The sequence below is a fragment of the Brachyistius frenatus genome, unplaced genomic scaffold (assembly GCF_029030835.1).
Source record: "Brachyistius frenatus isolate BFR_SWC_R1_liver_20210118 unplaced genomic scaffold, ASM2903083v1 Contig_437, whole genome shotgun sequence".
NCBI lineage: Eukaryota > Metazoa > Chordata > Actinopteri > Embiotocidae > Brachyistius > Brachyistius frenatus.
The window spans coordinates 85,001-101,250 of NW_027211036.1; the positions used below are offsets into that span (position 1 = coordinate 85,001).

The following is a 16,250-nucleotide window of genomic DNA, read 5'->3' on the forward strand; positions in this document are numbered from 1 at the left end:
AAAATCCATTCCTCCTCTTCCTCCTCCTCCTCTTCGTCTGAGGAGGATTGATCAATGATCAATAAAGAAGATCCCTGCTGCTGTTGTCATGCAGTTCATCGCACGTCTGTCTGAAAACACAAAAACTGAGCACTGCTGACGTCAATGATTGGTTGTCATGACGACAGACCGCCACGATGACTGTCTATCATGACAACCATCATGACGACGACAGTCACGGTGACCGTCTATTATTGAAGACCGTCACGATGACTGACTGTCCGTCACGATGACTGATCGTCATGACGACTGATCTTTCAGCTCCGACAGATAAAAAACATGAACTCCTCCGTAACGCTGCATTTACGCTGAATATAGAAGAAGTCAGTGAGACACAGAGACTGCTGCAGGCCCCGCCCACTTCTCATCCTCATCCTCCTGATTGATGTTTCAGTCGCAGCATGCTCTCTGCCTGCAGCTGCACATGTTCCTGCAGGAAGTGGACTACAAACTGTGGTGAAGGTCATGTGACCTTGGATGATAATAACTCCGCCTCCTTCAGGAGGCTGAACGCTGATGTAAAATAGGTGTTTGTAACATGAATGCTTTCCTATAATAACTGCAGACTGGAGCAGAGAACAGCTGTGGAGCCTCTGATTTTTGGGTCATGTGATCTGCAGGTGAAACACTGCGATGATGTCACCTGCACAGTTTTAAACAAAAACAAACATGAACACAAATAACAGTTTTCTAGGAGACACCTGTTCAGGTGTGTTTCACTGTAACACGATGATGATCAATACCTCCTGATCAGATCTATAAATCCTTTTATTATGTTTGAGGAATAGATCACAGGTTCTCATTCTGGTTCTGTAGTCCAGATATGACCCAAACACCTGAATCACAACCTGCAGAGAAGGTTCTGAACGAAGGTTCTGAACAAAGGTTCTGGGATCCATTCCTCGGATTGGACCGGTCCACTAACAGAACCAGCAGCCGCAGCTCTCCTCTGCTTCTCTTCCTCTCTTTGTGTCTCATATTGTACATTTTCATTCTGTTCCCGACCCGTTTGGACTCCGAATGAACAGAGTGAACATTCTGCCAACTGGTGGCGCTGTTCCCTGTTCATTAGTTTTATAAAGCTGAACGTGTGTGAAGTGAAGTTGGAGCTGCTTCAACGCTACTTTCAGTGACAACACTGAGTCACATTTAGTTCAACGTGAGTCACCTTCAACCTGCTGACCAATAATACCTGTGTGAAACTAACTTCACCTGTAGACATGTAAAGAAGGACTGCAGACCACAGACAGCAACAGACCACAGACAGCTACAGACCATAGACAGCAACAGACCATAGACAGCAACAGACCACAGACAGCAACAGACCACAGACAGCTACAGATAGACAGACAGCTACAGACCACAGACAGCTACAGATAGACAGACAGCAACAGACCACAGACAGCTACAGATAGACAGACAGCTACAGACCACAGACAGACTGAATGACGGACTGTAGATTTGTACAGATGTGAAGATGTTTGCTGGTTTTCTTCCTGTCTGATGTCCTCAGAGCTTTAGTGTGTTTGAGCGCCCCCTGCTGTAGACCTGGATGCTAACCTCTATGTTGGGTTTGTTAACACTAATTGGACGTGCAAATAAAAGAGTTAGCCTTGACGGCTGCGTCTGGACGTTATTTAACTTTATTAAGATCAACAGGTTATTAAAAGGTTCTGTTAGAACTGTTCTGTTATTATTATGACATATAGTAGTATTATTATGATATATATATAGGAGTATTATTATGGTATATATAGTAGTATTATGATAATAGGAGTATTATGACATAATATTATTATTATGGTATATAGGAGTATTATTATGGTAATAGGAGTATTATGACATAGAGTGTTATTATTATGATATACATGAGTATTATGGTAATAGGATTATTATTATTATTATGGTATATAGGAGTATTATGGTAATAGTATTATGACATGTAGTAGTATTATTATGGTATATATGAGTATTATTATGGTATCTAGGAGTATTATTATGGTAATATGAGTATTATGGTAATATGAGTATTATTATGGTAATAGCAGTATTTTTATATTATATAGGAGTAGTATGGTATATAGTATTACTATTATGGTAATAGGAGTATTATTGTGGTATATAGGAGTAGTATTATGGTAGTAGGAGTATTATGACATATAGTAGTATTATTATGGTACATATTATGGTATATATTAGTATTATTATGTTAATATGAGTATTATGGCATATAGGAGTATTATTATGGTAATATGGTTATTATTATGGTAATAAGAGTATTATTATGTATATAGGAGTATTATTATGGTAATAGAAATGTTAAATGGTCTGTACTTGTATAGTTTTATCACCTTTTGGTCTCAAAGCTCTTTAACATGTTTTTCCACTCACACACTAATGAGACAGATCACCATGCAAGGTGCTGCCATCAGGAGAACATTCACACACTGATGGTTCACCATCGGGAGCAACTCAGGGTTCAGTGTCTTGCTCAAGGACACTTAGGCATGTGGACAGGAGGAGCTGGGGATTGAACCACCAACCTTCCGATTAGTGTTCAACCTACTCTACCGTCTGAGCTACAGCCTCCCTAATAGGAGTATTATTATGTTAATATGAGTATTATTATGGTATATAGGAGTAGTATTATGTAATAAGAGTATTATTATGGTATATATGAGTATTATTATGGTAATGTGAGTATTATTATGGTAATATGAGTATTATTATGGTATATATATATTGATATCATTATGGTAATATGAGTATTATGGTAATATGAGTATTATTATGGTACTCACAGTATTATTATGGTAATATGAGTATTATTATGTTATATATTAGTATTATTATGGTAATATGAGTATTATTATGGTAATCACATTATTATGGTAATATGATTATTATCATAACGGGCTGCGAGATCACAGGATCAGTAAGAGCATCAGATCCGTGTCAGTGAAGCGCCTCTTGTTTCTGAACTTCCTTCATCCGTGATAAGGCGTGTTGAAGAGTCCAGTCACATGAAGGTTTCCCAGAACACAGGAACACTGCTCCCTTCATGAGGAGTGCTCTGACCTCCTCGCCTGCCTCCTCCGGCTTTTTAGCAGGAAAAACTCCACGCTGCTGATTTCAGAGGAAACGAGCTGACCACACTTTTCATGAGAAAACTCTGACCGCATAAAGATTATTCAAGGCTTGATACAGATCGGCTTCCCAACGTTTCCTTGTGTCACGTAAAACATCAATCCACCACAAAAAGGCGTCTTGTAGTTTTTTCTGCTGCAGGATCAACACACTGAGGTCTTCATCATCCTCATCATCTGTCCACGAGTTCACTGAACACATGGAACATTTTCTACTGTTCACGACCACACTTCCTATAAACCCATCATCTCCTGTAATCCCAGCACTTCCTATAATCCCATCACTTCCTGTTTGACGCTTCACTTCCTTAAATCAGCTGTCTCTTGAAGACAGACTGTTTCCTGGCTAACTGATGCTAGTTTCACCAAAGACTCCTTTGGGTTCAGTTTCAAAATTTCTGACCCACATCAGACCCACAGTTGAGGAAGAGGGCCCCGCCCCCTCAAACAGTTCACTGATCCACCGCAGCGCAGAGTCCAACCCTCTCAGACCCGCTGCAATAATTCAATAATCTGAACTGACGTCATCGGGTTGGATCTGACGGTTCAGGTTAGGAATTGCATACGGGAGTGTTCAGACATTTACAAACATTAAATAAATGTAGAGGTGAGGTCAGGTGAGGTCAGGTGAGGCCTTTGATTGTGTGTCCCTGACAAGATTTGATCATTTGGTGGTTTGTGTGACTTTTCACTGTTTTTATTGAATGTTGGACAATGTGTGTCTCCGGCTTCAGGAGTGAGTTACACAAGTTAGAGTGTGTGTGTGTGTGTGTGTGTGTGTGTGTGTGTGTGTGTGTGTGTGTGTGTGTGTGTGTGTGTGTGTGTGTGTGTGTGTGTGTGTGTGTGTGTGTGTGTGTGTGTGTCCTAAATGATCTCTTTTATTCACAGTTAATTGATTCGTCAGAGAAACAGAATTTTTCTGTCAGTGACATCACACTTGGCTTTGGCCAATCAGGACGCTGTGATCCACCTTTAAACCGGGCCGGACTCTTCATCAACAGGTTATAAAGTCCGAGGGACTTCGTCATCTTCATCGCCGTCATCATCATCACTCGGTTCAGCAGGTCATCCACAGCAGAGGTGCTCTGATGGGGTAAGACTGATTCTTCATTATTAACGAGACGTTGGCTGATAATCAATCAATCAATGATATTTAAGGGTGGCACGGTGGTGCAGTGGTTAGCACTGTCACCTCACAGCAAAAAGGTTCCAGGTTCGAATCCGGTCCTGGCCCTTTCTGTGCGGAGTTTGCATGTTCTCTCTGTGCTTGCGTGGGTTCTCTCCGGGTTCTCCGGCTTCCTCCCATCATCCAAAAACATGCACGTCAGGTTACCTGGCGCCGCGCTAGTGGCAGCCTGCTGCAGCAGCTCCCCCCTGAGAGCCCCCCTGCTGTAGTGAAGACATTTCCTCTTGGGGATTAATAAAGTGTATAAAATCAAAAAATTAACAGCTGAATGTCTCATTACTGACTGAATGTCCTCAAATAGACACGTCTGGGACGTCGAGCTGAATCCTCAGGCTGTTTAGAAAGAAAAATAATCTTTGATAAATTAATAAAATAGTCAGTGGATTTAATATTTAATTCACCTGTTCAGGAGTTATTGATCATTTAATTGTTGTGACGCATTGATTTCAAATGTCTGAAAAAAAAACTAAACCTGTAAAACAGTCTCATTCAGTATGGGTGTGTTGTATGTGTGTGTGTGTGTGTGTGTGTGTGTGTGTGTGTGTGTGTGTGTGGCTTCAGCTCTCGTCAGCTGTTAAAACTGTTTTCCTGAATCGTTTTTTACAGTGTAAAATGTGTCATTGGAAATGACTCCAGTATAAAAAGCAACAGGATGATTGATGATATTTCATGTGACGTCTTCAGTTTTGTAGATAATAATGAAGATCATAAATCCTTGAGTCAGTGATGAAAACACTTCCTGTAAAAACAGAAATTTTATTCCATTTGAAGATGAACAGATTATTTTTATTTGCAGGAGAATATTTGTCAGTCATGACGTTCCTTATTGAGGTGAATCTTCGGCGTGTTTTCCGCCTCTAAAGACTTTATGAAACCTAAACAGCTGATTTCAGTTTCTTCACGCTCTCTTTTTAAAGACTCCAAACTCAATGAGCGGTTTGTGTCGTTGTGGCTTCAGCAGCAGAAGACGATTTTCACGCCAACAGTCGCGTCTTTGTGACGCTCGGCAGCTGACTGCCTCATGATGACCTCCGTGACCTCTGTTCTGTTCCCCCTCAGATTCGGAGAAAGAGAAATGTCAGCTCGTCAGGAACACAAGGTGAGTTCAGACCAGCCAATCAGCAGCCAATCAGCAGCCTCTGCACAGGTGGAGGGAACCCGAGCACTTCACTGTAAAAACTCAGTGTCGAATACAGATAAAAACAGAATGTAACATAAAACAGCTGGTGGAACATCTCATTAGGTTACCATGGCAACCAATCAGTCACATGATTGGGTATTAAAGGATGGTCCACCAATGTTGTTTCAGATCAGCGCCGTGCTCAGAGCATCTCGTCTGCCTCTCCTTCGCTCGGCGTTACAGTCGGTGACGTCCACGTACTCCGAGGTCAAAGGTCGCTACCCTCTGCTGGGTCTGATGGGCGGAGTCGCCGAGGTCGGAGTTCGCAGCGTCTCCCACGAGGCCTTAAGACGAGCCACGCCCCTCCTCCAGAGTCTGGAGCCGCAGAGTACGTAATCAATATCGCCAATACTACAACTGGTACTACAACTGTTACTACTAATACTACCGATAGTACTGCTAATACTACCCATTGTACTGCTAATACTACCGATAGTACTGCTAATACTACCGACAGTACTGCGAATACTACCGATAGTACTGCTAATACTACCGATTGTACTGCGAATACTACCGATAGTACTGCGAATACTACCGATAGTACTGCGAATACTACCGATTGTACTGCGAATACTACCAATTGTACTGCTAATACTACCGATTGTACTGCTAATACTACCGACTGTACTACTAATACTACCGATAGTACTGCGAATACTACCGACTGTACTACTAATACTACCGATAGTACTGCGAATACTACTGATAGTCAGCTAATGCTGCTAACATTGCTAATGCTGCTAACAGTGCTAATGCTGCTAACAGTGCTAATGCTAACAGTGTAGTTGGACTTTCTGCTGCTCTCCTCCACCTTCGTTTCCCTCCACAGTAAATCATGTCTGTTTCTTTTCTGCAGTCAACGTTGCGAATAGTTTTGCTCTCGTTGGTCTTGACCGTCTGGAGAGAAACTTTCCGATCTTGAACCAGTCGACCGACGAGGTTTGTTCTGCTTTCACTTCTTAACATGTAAAAAATCACATTAATTCTCAACAGGTTTGATCAGAAGCCAGAACATCCGTCAGTGCAGGTGCAGCAGGTGCAGCAGGTGCAACAGTGCAGCAGGTGCAGCAGGTGCAACAGTGCAGCAGGTGCAACAGTGCAGCAGGTGCAGCAGGTGCAGCAGGTGCAACAGTGCAGCAGTGCAGCAGTGCAGCAGGTGCAACAGTGCAGTAGTGGAGCAGGTGAGCTGGTCCTGAGCTGATGTACTGTACCTTTAAATGTGCACCTGCTGACCAGGTGATGAGCCACCTGAAGGACGCCTTCTTCCTGACGCTGGACGATGTGCAGCTGTGGGTGGTGGACGGGCTGGACGGAGCTCTGGATCAGCTGGAGCGTCTGAACGACGCCGCTCGAGCAGCCGTGGTTCAGTTGCAGGAGACTCAGGTCGGCCGAGTCGCCACCTCGGGACTGGATGATGTGCTGAGTCGTCTGGAGGACGCTACCGCCTTCTACATGCCCCTCCCACCTACGCTGCGTGAGTACAGGTGGACCGCTGGGGAGGAGGGGGAGCTGGAGGAGAAGATATCTTCATTGGGGAATCAGCTGGACGCTCTGCAGCTCCATCAGATTCATGTGTGATGTCATCGTCAGGTCGTGAGTGGGAGATGCGTGTTCAGGAGTACGAGGATGAAGATGAGGATGAGGAGCCGAGTCTGTGGACCCGAGTTCGCAGCCTGCTTCTGACTCTCAGCCTGCAGCTGCACCACCGCCTGATGAAGGTCAGGGAGCAGCTGCAGAACGCCGTGCGGACGCTCGGAGACGCCGCCGACAAGGTGAGTCCACTAAACCCACTTCCTGCTTCCTGAATTTAAACGTAACGTCTGAACTTCAGTCACGAGCAGGACGTGAGACTGAAGTCAGACGGGTTTAAAGATGTTAAAGATCAAACTGGTGAGACTTGTTTGAAGACGGGATTTAAAGGACGTTGATGACATCGCTGTGACATCGCTGTGACATCACTGTGACATCATGCTTGCTGTCTGTTCCCTGCAGGTGGGTCTCGGTCAGATCCTGGAGCTGCTCGGTGATCTGTTGCAGTTCCTGCAGGGCCTCTTGGTGGCGCTGGTGTACCGAGCAGAAAGCCTCAGAGAGACCACCTTAAGCAGGGTCAAAGGTCGGGCCACCACGCTAGTCGAGCTAACTCCGGTTCAGCAGGTCCGAGAGCTGCCGGATCAAATCCAACATCTGCTCCGAGACCTGCAGGAACTCTCCAAGATCCTCCTGCAGCTGGTGATCAACGCCACACCGTTGTACAACATGGTGAGTCCAGAGTGGAGGGCCTGAAACACGCCTGTAAAAACACACCTGTAAAAACACCTGAAACACGCCTGTAAAAACACCTCAAACATGCCTGTAAAAACACCTGAAACACACATTTAAAACAGCTGAAGCACACCTGTAAACACACCTGAAATGCCTGTAAAAACATCTGAAGCACGCCTGTAAAAATACCTGAAACACGCTTGTAAAAACACCTGAAACACACCTGTAAACGCACCTGAAACATGTCTGTAAAAACATCTGGAGCACAACTGTAAAAACACCTGGAACCCGCCTGTAAATGCACCTGAAACATGCCTGTAAATGCACCTGAAACATGCCTGTAAAAACACCTGAAACACGGCATTAAAACACCCGAAACACGCCTGTAAACACACCTGAAACATGCCTGTAAAACACCTGAAACACGACTTTAAAAACACCTGGAGCACAACTGCAAAAACACCTTGAACCCGCCTGTAAAAACACCTGAAACACGCCTTTAAAAACACCTGGAGCACAACTGTAAAAACACCTGAAACACGCCTGTAAAAACACCTGAAACCTGCCTGTAAAAACACCTGAAACACAGCATTAAAAACACCTGGAACATGCCTGTAAAAACACCCGGAGCACAACTGTAAAAACATCTGGAGCACAACTGTAAAAACACCTGAAACCCGCCTGTAAAAACACCTGAAACAAGCCTGTAAAAACACCTGGAACCTGCCTGTAAAAACACCTGAAACACAGCATTAAAAGCACCTGAAACACGCCTGTAAACGCACCTGAAACACGCCTGTAAAAACATCTGGAGCACAACTGTAAAAACACCTGGAGCCCGCCTGTAAATGCACCTGAAACATGCCTGTAAATGCAACTGAAACATGCCTGTAAAAACACGCCTGTAAAAACACCTGGAACCTGCCTGTAAAAACACTTGGAATCCGCCTGTAAAAACACCTGAGACACTCCTGTAAAAACATCTGGAGCACAAATGTAAAAACACCTGAAACACGCCTGTAAAAACATCTGGAGCACAACTGTAAAAACACCTGGAACCCGCCTGTAAAAACACCTGAAACACGCCTGTAAAAACACCCGGAACCTGCCTGTAAAAAAACCTGAAACACGGCATTAAAACACCTGAAACACGCCTGTAAAAAATCTGGCGCACAACTGTAAAAACACCTGGAACCCACCTGTAAAAACACCTGGAACCTGCCTGTAAAAACACTTGAAACACGGCAATAAAAACACCTGGAGCACAACTGTAAAAACACTTGGAATCTGCCTGTAAAAACACCTGAAACACTCCTGTAAAAACATCTGGAGCACAAATGTAAAAACACCTGCAACCCGCCTGTAAAAACACCTGCAACACAGCGTTAAAAACACCTGAAACACGCCTGTAAATGCACCTGAAACATGCCTGTAAAAACACCTGCAACACAGCGTTAAAAACACCTGAAACACGCCTGTAAAAACATCTGAAATACGGCATTAACAACACCTGAAACACGCCTGTAAAAACACCTGGAACCTGCCTGTAAATGCACCTGAAACATGCCTGTAAAACACCTGAAACACGCCTGTAAAAACACCTGGAACCTGCCTGTAAAAACACCTGAAACATGCCTGTAAATGCACCTTAAACATGCCTGTAAAAACACCTGAAACACAGCTGTAAAAACACCTGGAATACGCCTGTAAAAACACCTGAAACACTCCTGTAAAAACATCTGGAGCACAACTGTAAAAACACCTGGAACCCGCCTGTAAAAACACCTGCAACAGGGCATTAAAAACACCTGAAACACGCCTGTAAAAACATCTGGAGCACAACTGTAAAAACACCTGAAGCACGCCTGTAAAAACACCCGAAACACGGCATTAAAAACACCTGGAGCACAACTGTAAAAACACCTGAAACACGGCATTAAAAACACCTGGAGCACAACTGTAAAAACACCTGAAACATGTCTGTAAATGCACCTGAAACATGCCTGTAAAAACACCTGAAACACGCCTGTAAAAACACCTGGAATACGCCTGTAAAAACACCTGAAACACTCCTGTAAAAACATCTGGAGCACAACTGTAAAAACACCTGGAACCTGCCTGTAAAAACACCTGCAACCCGCCTGTAAAAACACCTGCAACACAGCGTTAAAAACACCTGAAACACGCCTGTAAATGCACCTGAAACATGCCTGTAAAAACACCTGCAACACAGCGTTAAAAACACCTGAAACACGCCTGTAAAAACATCTGAAACACGGCATTAACAACACCTGAAACACGCCTGTAAAAACACCTGGAACCTGCCTGTAAATGCACCTGAAACACGCCTGTAAAAACACCTGGAACCTGCCTGTAAATGCACCTGAAACATGCCTGTAAAACACCTGAAACACGCCTGTAAAAACACCTGGAACCTGCCTGTAAAAACACCTGAAACATGCCTGTAAATGCACCTTAAACATGCCTGTAAAAACACCTGAAACACAGCTGTAAAAACACCTGGAATACGCCTGTAAAAACACCTGAAACACTCCTGTAAAAACATCTGGAGCACAACTGTAAAAACACCTGGAACCCGCCTGTAAAAACACCTGCAACAGGGCATTAAAAACACCTGAAACACGCCTGTAAAAACATCTGGAGCACAACTGTAAAAACACCTGAAGCACGCCTGTAAAAACACCTGAAACACGGCATTAAAAACACCTGGAGCACAACTGTAAAAACACCTGAAACACGGCATTAAAAACACCTGGAGCACAACTGTAAAAACACCTGAAACATGTCTGTAAATGCACCTGAAACATGCCTGTAAAAACACCTGAAACACGCCTGTAAAAACACCTGGAATACGCCTGTAAAAACACCTGAAACACTCCTGTAAAAACATCTGGAGCACAACTGTAAAAACACCTGGAACCTGCCTGTAAAAACACCTGCAACACGGCATTAAAAACACCTGAAACACGCCTGTAAAAACACCTGGAACCCCCCTGTAAAAACACCAGGAGCACAACTGTAAAAACACCTGGACACGCCTGTAAACATATTGTTGAACTTGTTCCTTTTGCAGACGTCTCGTGTTGGAACGTTTCAGTTCCACCATGTTGGTTTCACGACTTCTATTTCGTTGCTGATTCGTGTCAGATCAGAAATGCAGAACCATCAGAGCTCATCCCCCGACATGACCGTGTGTCTTATGTGTTTCAGCTGCAGCAGCCGTCTGCTCAGGAGGTTGAGGACTTCCTGAACCAGGAGGACTTTGCATCCGACAGCTCGTCTCGTCGCAGCTCGGCGAACAGTCTGTTCCTGAAGGCGATGGACGGCCGCTCTCGCCGCCGCCGAAGTCTGTATTCCCGTGCCGCCCGAGGCTCTGTGGGCCCCCTGAGCCCCGACCCCCCCAACGGCCGCCGCCGCTCCAGCCTGAAAGATCTTCCATCCCTGGAGATAGAGGGCCTGGCGGTTCCTTCCGAAGGCGCCGCCCACCGACGGCCTTCCGCCACTGAAATGCTGCTGGCGCCGCTTAAACAGTTCGTCTCCCAGAGCCAGAAGGCCTTCGAGTATCTGACCCCCAACTCCAATGAAGAACCCGCCTTCGGCAAGGAAATGTCCGACTCTTAGACGCCCCCCTGAGGTTTGACCCTGCTCTAATCCCCGCCCATCGCGTTGTCTGACTCCGCCCCCTGACAATCAGCTGTCACTAAATTATCGTTGAACCACCGACGCTGGAATTCTGCTTCTCCGAAGACACGTGCACAGAGAGGGGGATTATGGGTAATACAGTAGTAAGTTGTGAGGCAGGTTTGTGGTTGGTCCAAACGTGCGTAGAGCAGAGTGTCATCTCATCAGGATTTACTGACTGCATCTGATTGGTCGATGGATCTCCTACCACAACAGAAACGTGAACGTACAACAGAAGTAGAACTTCTGCCGTCTGCGTGTTAGTCGGAGAAGTTAAATTCCAGCTGAGAGATGAGAAGATTCTCTGATTGGTCGTCGCTTTTCATCTCGGTTCCTCCGGTTCTGTCGGGAATCTAGGTTTAAGCATTCTACATAAAAACTCTGGAGGAAAGATCGATCTTTACTTCCTGTTATTGATTGCGCCCCTCCTGGTCCCTCCTGGCCCCTCCTGGTCCTCCTGGTCCTCCTCGTTCCTCTTGGTCCCTCTTGGTCCCTCCTGGTCCCTCCTGGTTTATGAGTTTAGCGTGTAACATGTTTGTTGTTTGTTTAAATAAAGCTTCGTCAAACCTCCGACTGTTCATTCAGCTTTAATTCACAAAACAAAAACATCTGAACGTCAGCAGGAATAAAAGAAAACAAACAAAATAAACATGTTTCTGTACCGAAGAAAAGGAGTAAATTCAACCTGCTGTCAAGGTGTGAAACTTACACGCATATAAATGTCACAGATTCACACGGTTCCGTGTGGAACGACGGTGGAACGTCGAGGTTCCACTTCAGGAGGAGAGCGTTGTTCTCCAACCACAAAAGTATGTTTTTAATATTAGTTAATTTTCGTGTAAAACACATTTCATTTTTTGTCCACGACAGGAAAACGTGAAACTGTCACGCCTGGACGTCACCAAGCGTGACTATCTCACATTTTACATGTCCACAACATGAACACAACAACGTCTTGGTGTCCTCAGTCTGTCCTCGTGTCCTCCTCCCTGATTTGTTTAGAGGACTCCTTGAACCTTCATCAGAATCACATCAATGATCTTTTTAATCAAATCAGACTGAACGTCTCATACAAATCAACCAACTGATTTACATGCAGGTTCCACGTCTCCAGGTGTCTCCAGGAGTCTCCAGGAGTCTCCAGACACATGTGCCCTTTTGTCTCTGAGCTGCTTTGCATTAAAACACTTTGAATAAATCATCTTTGAACCAAATCGAATTTAATGAAACTCAAAGACATCTTTACGTGTGTGTGTGTGTGTGTATATAAGACGGACAGCGTCTCTTAGGTACGTGTCATCAGTGATAGGGTCAGAGATAGTTTGTGTTTCACTCTGAGGACATAAAGCTGTTATTAAAGAAGACATCCTCCAGTCATGAAGGAACGAGGACACGTCCTGCTGGTGCTCTTAGGTCAGTCAACCTGAAATACGTCCATGCTGTCCTCAGGCTGTCTGTCCTGATGTCTCTTGTCTCTCCTGATGTCTTCTGTCCCTCAGGTCTTGTGTGGGTCTGTGTCCCCCAGCGTTTCTGTCCCGTCCGCCAGATGGAGACGTGGACTGAAGCTCAGCGTCACTGCAGAGAGACATTCTCTGACCTCGCCACCATTCCAGATGCGGACGCCGACACTGAGGCGCAGCAGGCGGCGGGGACGGACAAGATCTGGATCGGACTGCGCCAAAGTCCCTGGAGATGGTCTGAGGACATTACCATGGAAACCCAGTTCACCATCTGGGGCTTAATGGAGCTGCATGTCAGAGAGTGTGCGATCACAACTGGAGGATTCTGGTTCAGCCGAGACTGTGGAGACCTTCATCGCTCCGTCTGTTACAGTGGTGAGACATCAGGGACAGGGGACAGAGGGCAGGAGTACAAGAGGACAGGAGGACAGGGGACAAAGGACAGAGGGCAGGAGGACAGAGAACAGAAAGCAGGAGGACAAGATGGCAGGAGGACAGGGGACGGAGGACAGAGGGCAGGATGACAGTGGACAGAAGGACAGAGGGCAGGAGGACAGAGAACAGGATGACAGAGGACACAGGACAGAGAACAGAGGATATATGAATGTTTGGTTGTGGTTGTGTTCCAGCTGCAGAGCAGCGTCATGTTCTGGTCCAGGAGCCGATGAGCTGGTTTGATGCTCAGAGTTTCTGCCGGTTGAAGTACACGGACCTGAGCAGCATCACCAGCATCAGCGACAACATCCAGATCACTGCCCTGGTTGGATTCATTCCGGTGTCCTCCGCCTGGTTCGGGCTCCACCGGGCTCCACTGTGGTCGGACGGCAGCAACGCCTCCTACAGGCGGTGGGCGGAGCTGGACGGGACGGCCGACTGCGTTCTGATGGACCCGTCCTCGGCCGCGTGGTTCCGTCGGCCCTGCAGTGAGAAACACGCCTTCCTCTGTCAGACAGGTGAGTCGTCTGCCGACCCGGACCGGACCTCGGCGCTGTGGGCGGTGTCGATCCGGCTGAGAGGATCCACGGACCTGAACGACCCCACGGTGACGGACGCCATCCTGCAGCAGGTCAGAGGTCACCTGGAGGAACTGTACGTCACTTCCTGAAACTAAACCATCTTCTTTGGACCTTCATTTAATGCAGTCTCATGCAGCAGCACCTAGTGGACATCAGAGGAACTGAAGCCACGCCCACTTTATGTTCAATTGTCTGCCAGTCACCAATCACAGTGCTGACATGTGGAAATGTGTTTCAGCTACGGCGCCGGCTGGCGGAGCGAGACATCACAGAGGGGGTGGAGCTACGGTGGAGGAGGAGCCCTGACAGGAGGATCATCACCAGAGAGGAGATCACGCCCCCTGCTGACCACATGTGTGAAGCGGTTTGGTCTGATTGATCACCTGCAGCTCGTTGAGATGTTTGGATCAGAACGTGTGTGTTCTGTTGTTTGGATCACATGATGACATGATCAGAATCTTTCTTGATATGTTCTAATGTTCTTTAACATGTTTGTAAACGCACGTGAACAGGTGACAATGTTGAACTTGAACGTGCTCAGACTGTGTTTATGTAGGATGTAGTTTGTGGATGTGGCGCCACCTGCTGATGAAACTGGAATGGTGACATGACATCATGAGGCTGTCACATTGATTGACAGCTGTAGGTAGAAGTGACTGATCTTAATCAGGTTCATTGATTGTGTCACATGTATAATCAATAACACGTTTGGAGACACATCTTACTAAAAAGTTCTGCATTTCAGTTTGTTGGGCTTCCTGTTTTATTTTGAAATGACCTACCTGTGGTGTCCGTCTCCTTTACTTCCTCTTGTGGTTTTCCTGCCAGTTTTTGTGCTCACCTGTGTCTCCTTAGCCAATCAGCACCCTGCCTTCAGGCTCTGCCTCATTTCATTGTCGACCATCATGAGGGCCAGGGTTCCTGTCGGTTCCTCTGGCTCCTGTCGATTCCTCTTGTTCCTGACGGTGCCTCTGGTTCTCCCATGACCTTGTTCAGGATGAAGCGGGTATAGATAATGGATGGATATACATTTATGTTTTATTTATACTTTATATACACTGCTCCAAAAAATAAAGGGAACACTTAAACAACACATCCTAGATCTCAATGAATGAGATATTCCAGTTCAAATCTTGATTCATTACATAGTGGAATGTGTTGAGAACAAAATAACATCAGAATGATCAATGGAAATCAGAATCATTATCCATGGAGGTCTGGATTCAGAATCATACTCCAAATAAAAGTGGAAAAATCAGATCACAGGCTGATCCAACTTCTGTGGAGATTCCTGAAGACAAGTCCAAATGAGTCTCAGTAGTGTGTGTGTCCTCCACGTGCCTGTATCACTCCCTACAACGCCTGGGCATGCTCCTGATGAGACCACGGATGTTCTCCTGAGGGATCTCCTCCTAGACCCGGATCAAAGCATCGGTCCACTCCCGGACAGTCTGCGGTGGACGTGGCGTCGGTGGACGGAACGAGACGCGATGTCCCGGATGTGCTGGACTGGATTCAGGTCTGGGGGACGGACGGGCCGGTCCGTAGCGTCGACGTCTCCTGGTGGACCGGCCCGTCTCCCGGTATGTCCTCCGTCCTCTTGACACTGTGCTGACAGACACAGCAAACCTTCTTGCCACAGCGTGCATTGATGTGCCATCCTGGATGAGCTGCACTACCTGAACAACTTCTGTGGGTTGGAGACACCTCATGCTCCCTCTAGTGGTGAGGACACTGGCAAAATGCAAAAGGGACCAACGATCATCCAGAAAGGACGAGGACAGAGAAACGGTCTGTGGTCACCACCTGCAGAACCGTTCCTTTATAGGGTTGTCTTGATGATTGCCTCATTTCCACCTGTTTGTTCCATTTGTACAACAGCAGGTGAAACTGATCCTCAATCAGTGTTGATCCGAACTGGACAGCTTGATTTCACAGAAGTGGGATTGACTGGAGTTACATTGAGTTGTTTAAGTGTTCCCTTTATTTTTTTGGAGCAGTGAATTTTATATATATTAATATTTTATATATTTTATTCTGAATCTCTTCTCTTTGTGTCTCTACACTTCATTTGTTTTAAATCTTCATGCTTTTATTCTGAAGGACTCGCAGGTGACTTTTTATTTCCTCTTATTTTTTCCACCTGGAGGCTCCATGCTGACCTGACCTCAGCCAGGATCCCCAGGGGTCAGAGGTCAGAGTGTCTCAGTGTTACAGTCTGTGAACTGCTGAAGAAGCTGAAGAAGACTGTGAGACCCA

The 16,250-nt window shown here is 45.9% G+C and overlaps 2 protein-coding genes across 2 annotated transcripts in view; both read left to right on the plus strand.

Moving 5' to 3' along the window:
• The window catches only part of syt11b (synaptotagmin XIb), an 8,891-nt gene extending 7,235 nt beyond the window's left edge, over positions 1 to 1,656 (plus strand). The window contains exon 4 of the mRNA XM_069725674.1: positions 1 to 1,656. This exon is cut by the window's left edge and continues 646 nt beyond it. The gene's annotated coding sequence lies outside the window, so the exon portion shown is untranslated.
• Positions 1,657 to 4,273: 2,617 nt separating this feature from the next.
• plin6 (perilipin 6) lies at positions 4,274 to 11,595 on the plus strand. Its single transcript, XM_069725681.1, is given in 8 exon segments — positions 4,274 to 4,278; positions 5,431 to 5,470; positions 5,681 to 5,879; positions 6,408 to 6,490; positions 6,788 to 7,025; positions 7,142 to 7,323; positions 7,544 to 7,843; positions 11,093 to 11,595. Coding segments are annotated over 8 exon segments (1,410 nt in total). The 3' UTR covers positions 11,456 to 11,595.
• The last annotated feature ends 4,655 nt before the right edge of the window (positions 11,596 to 16,250 follow it).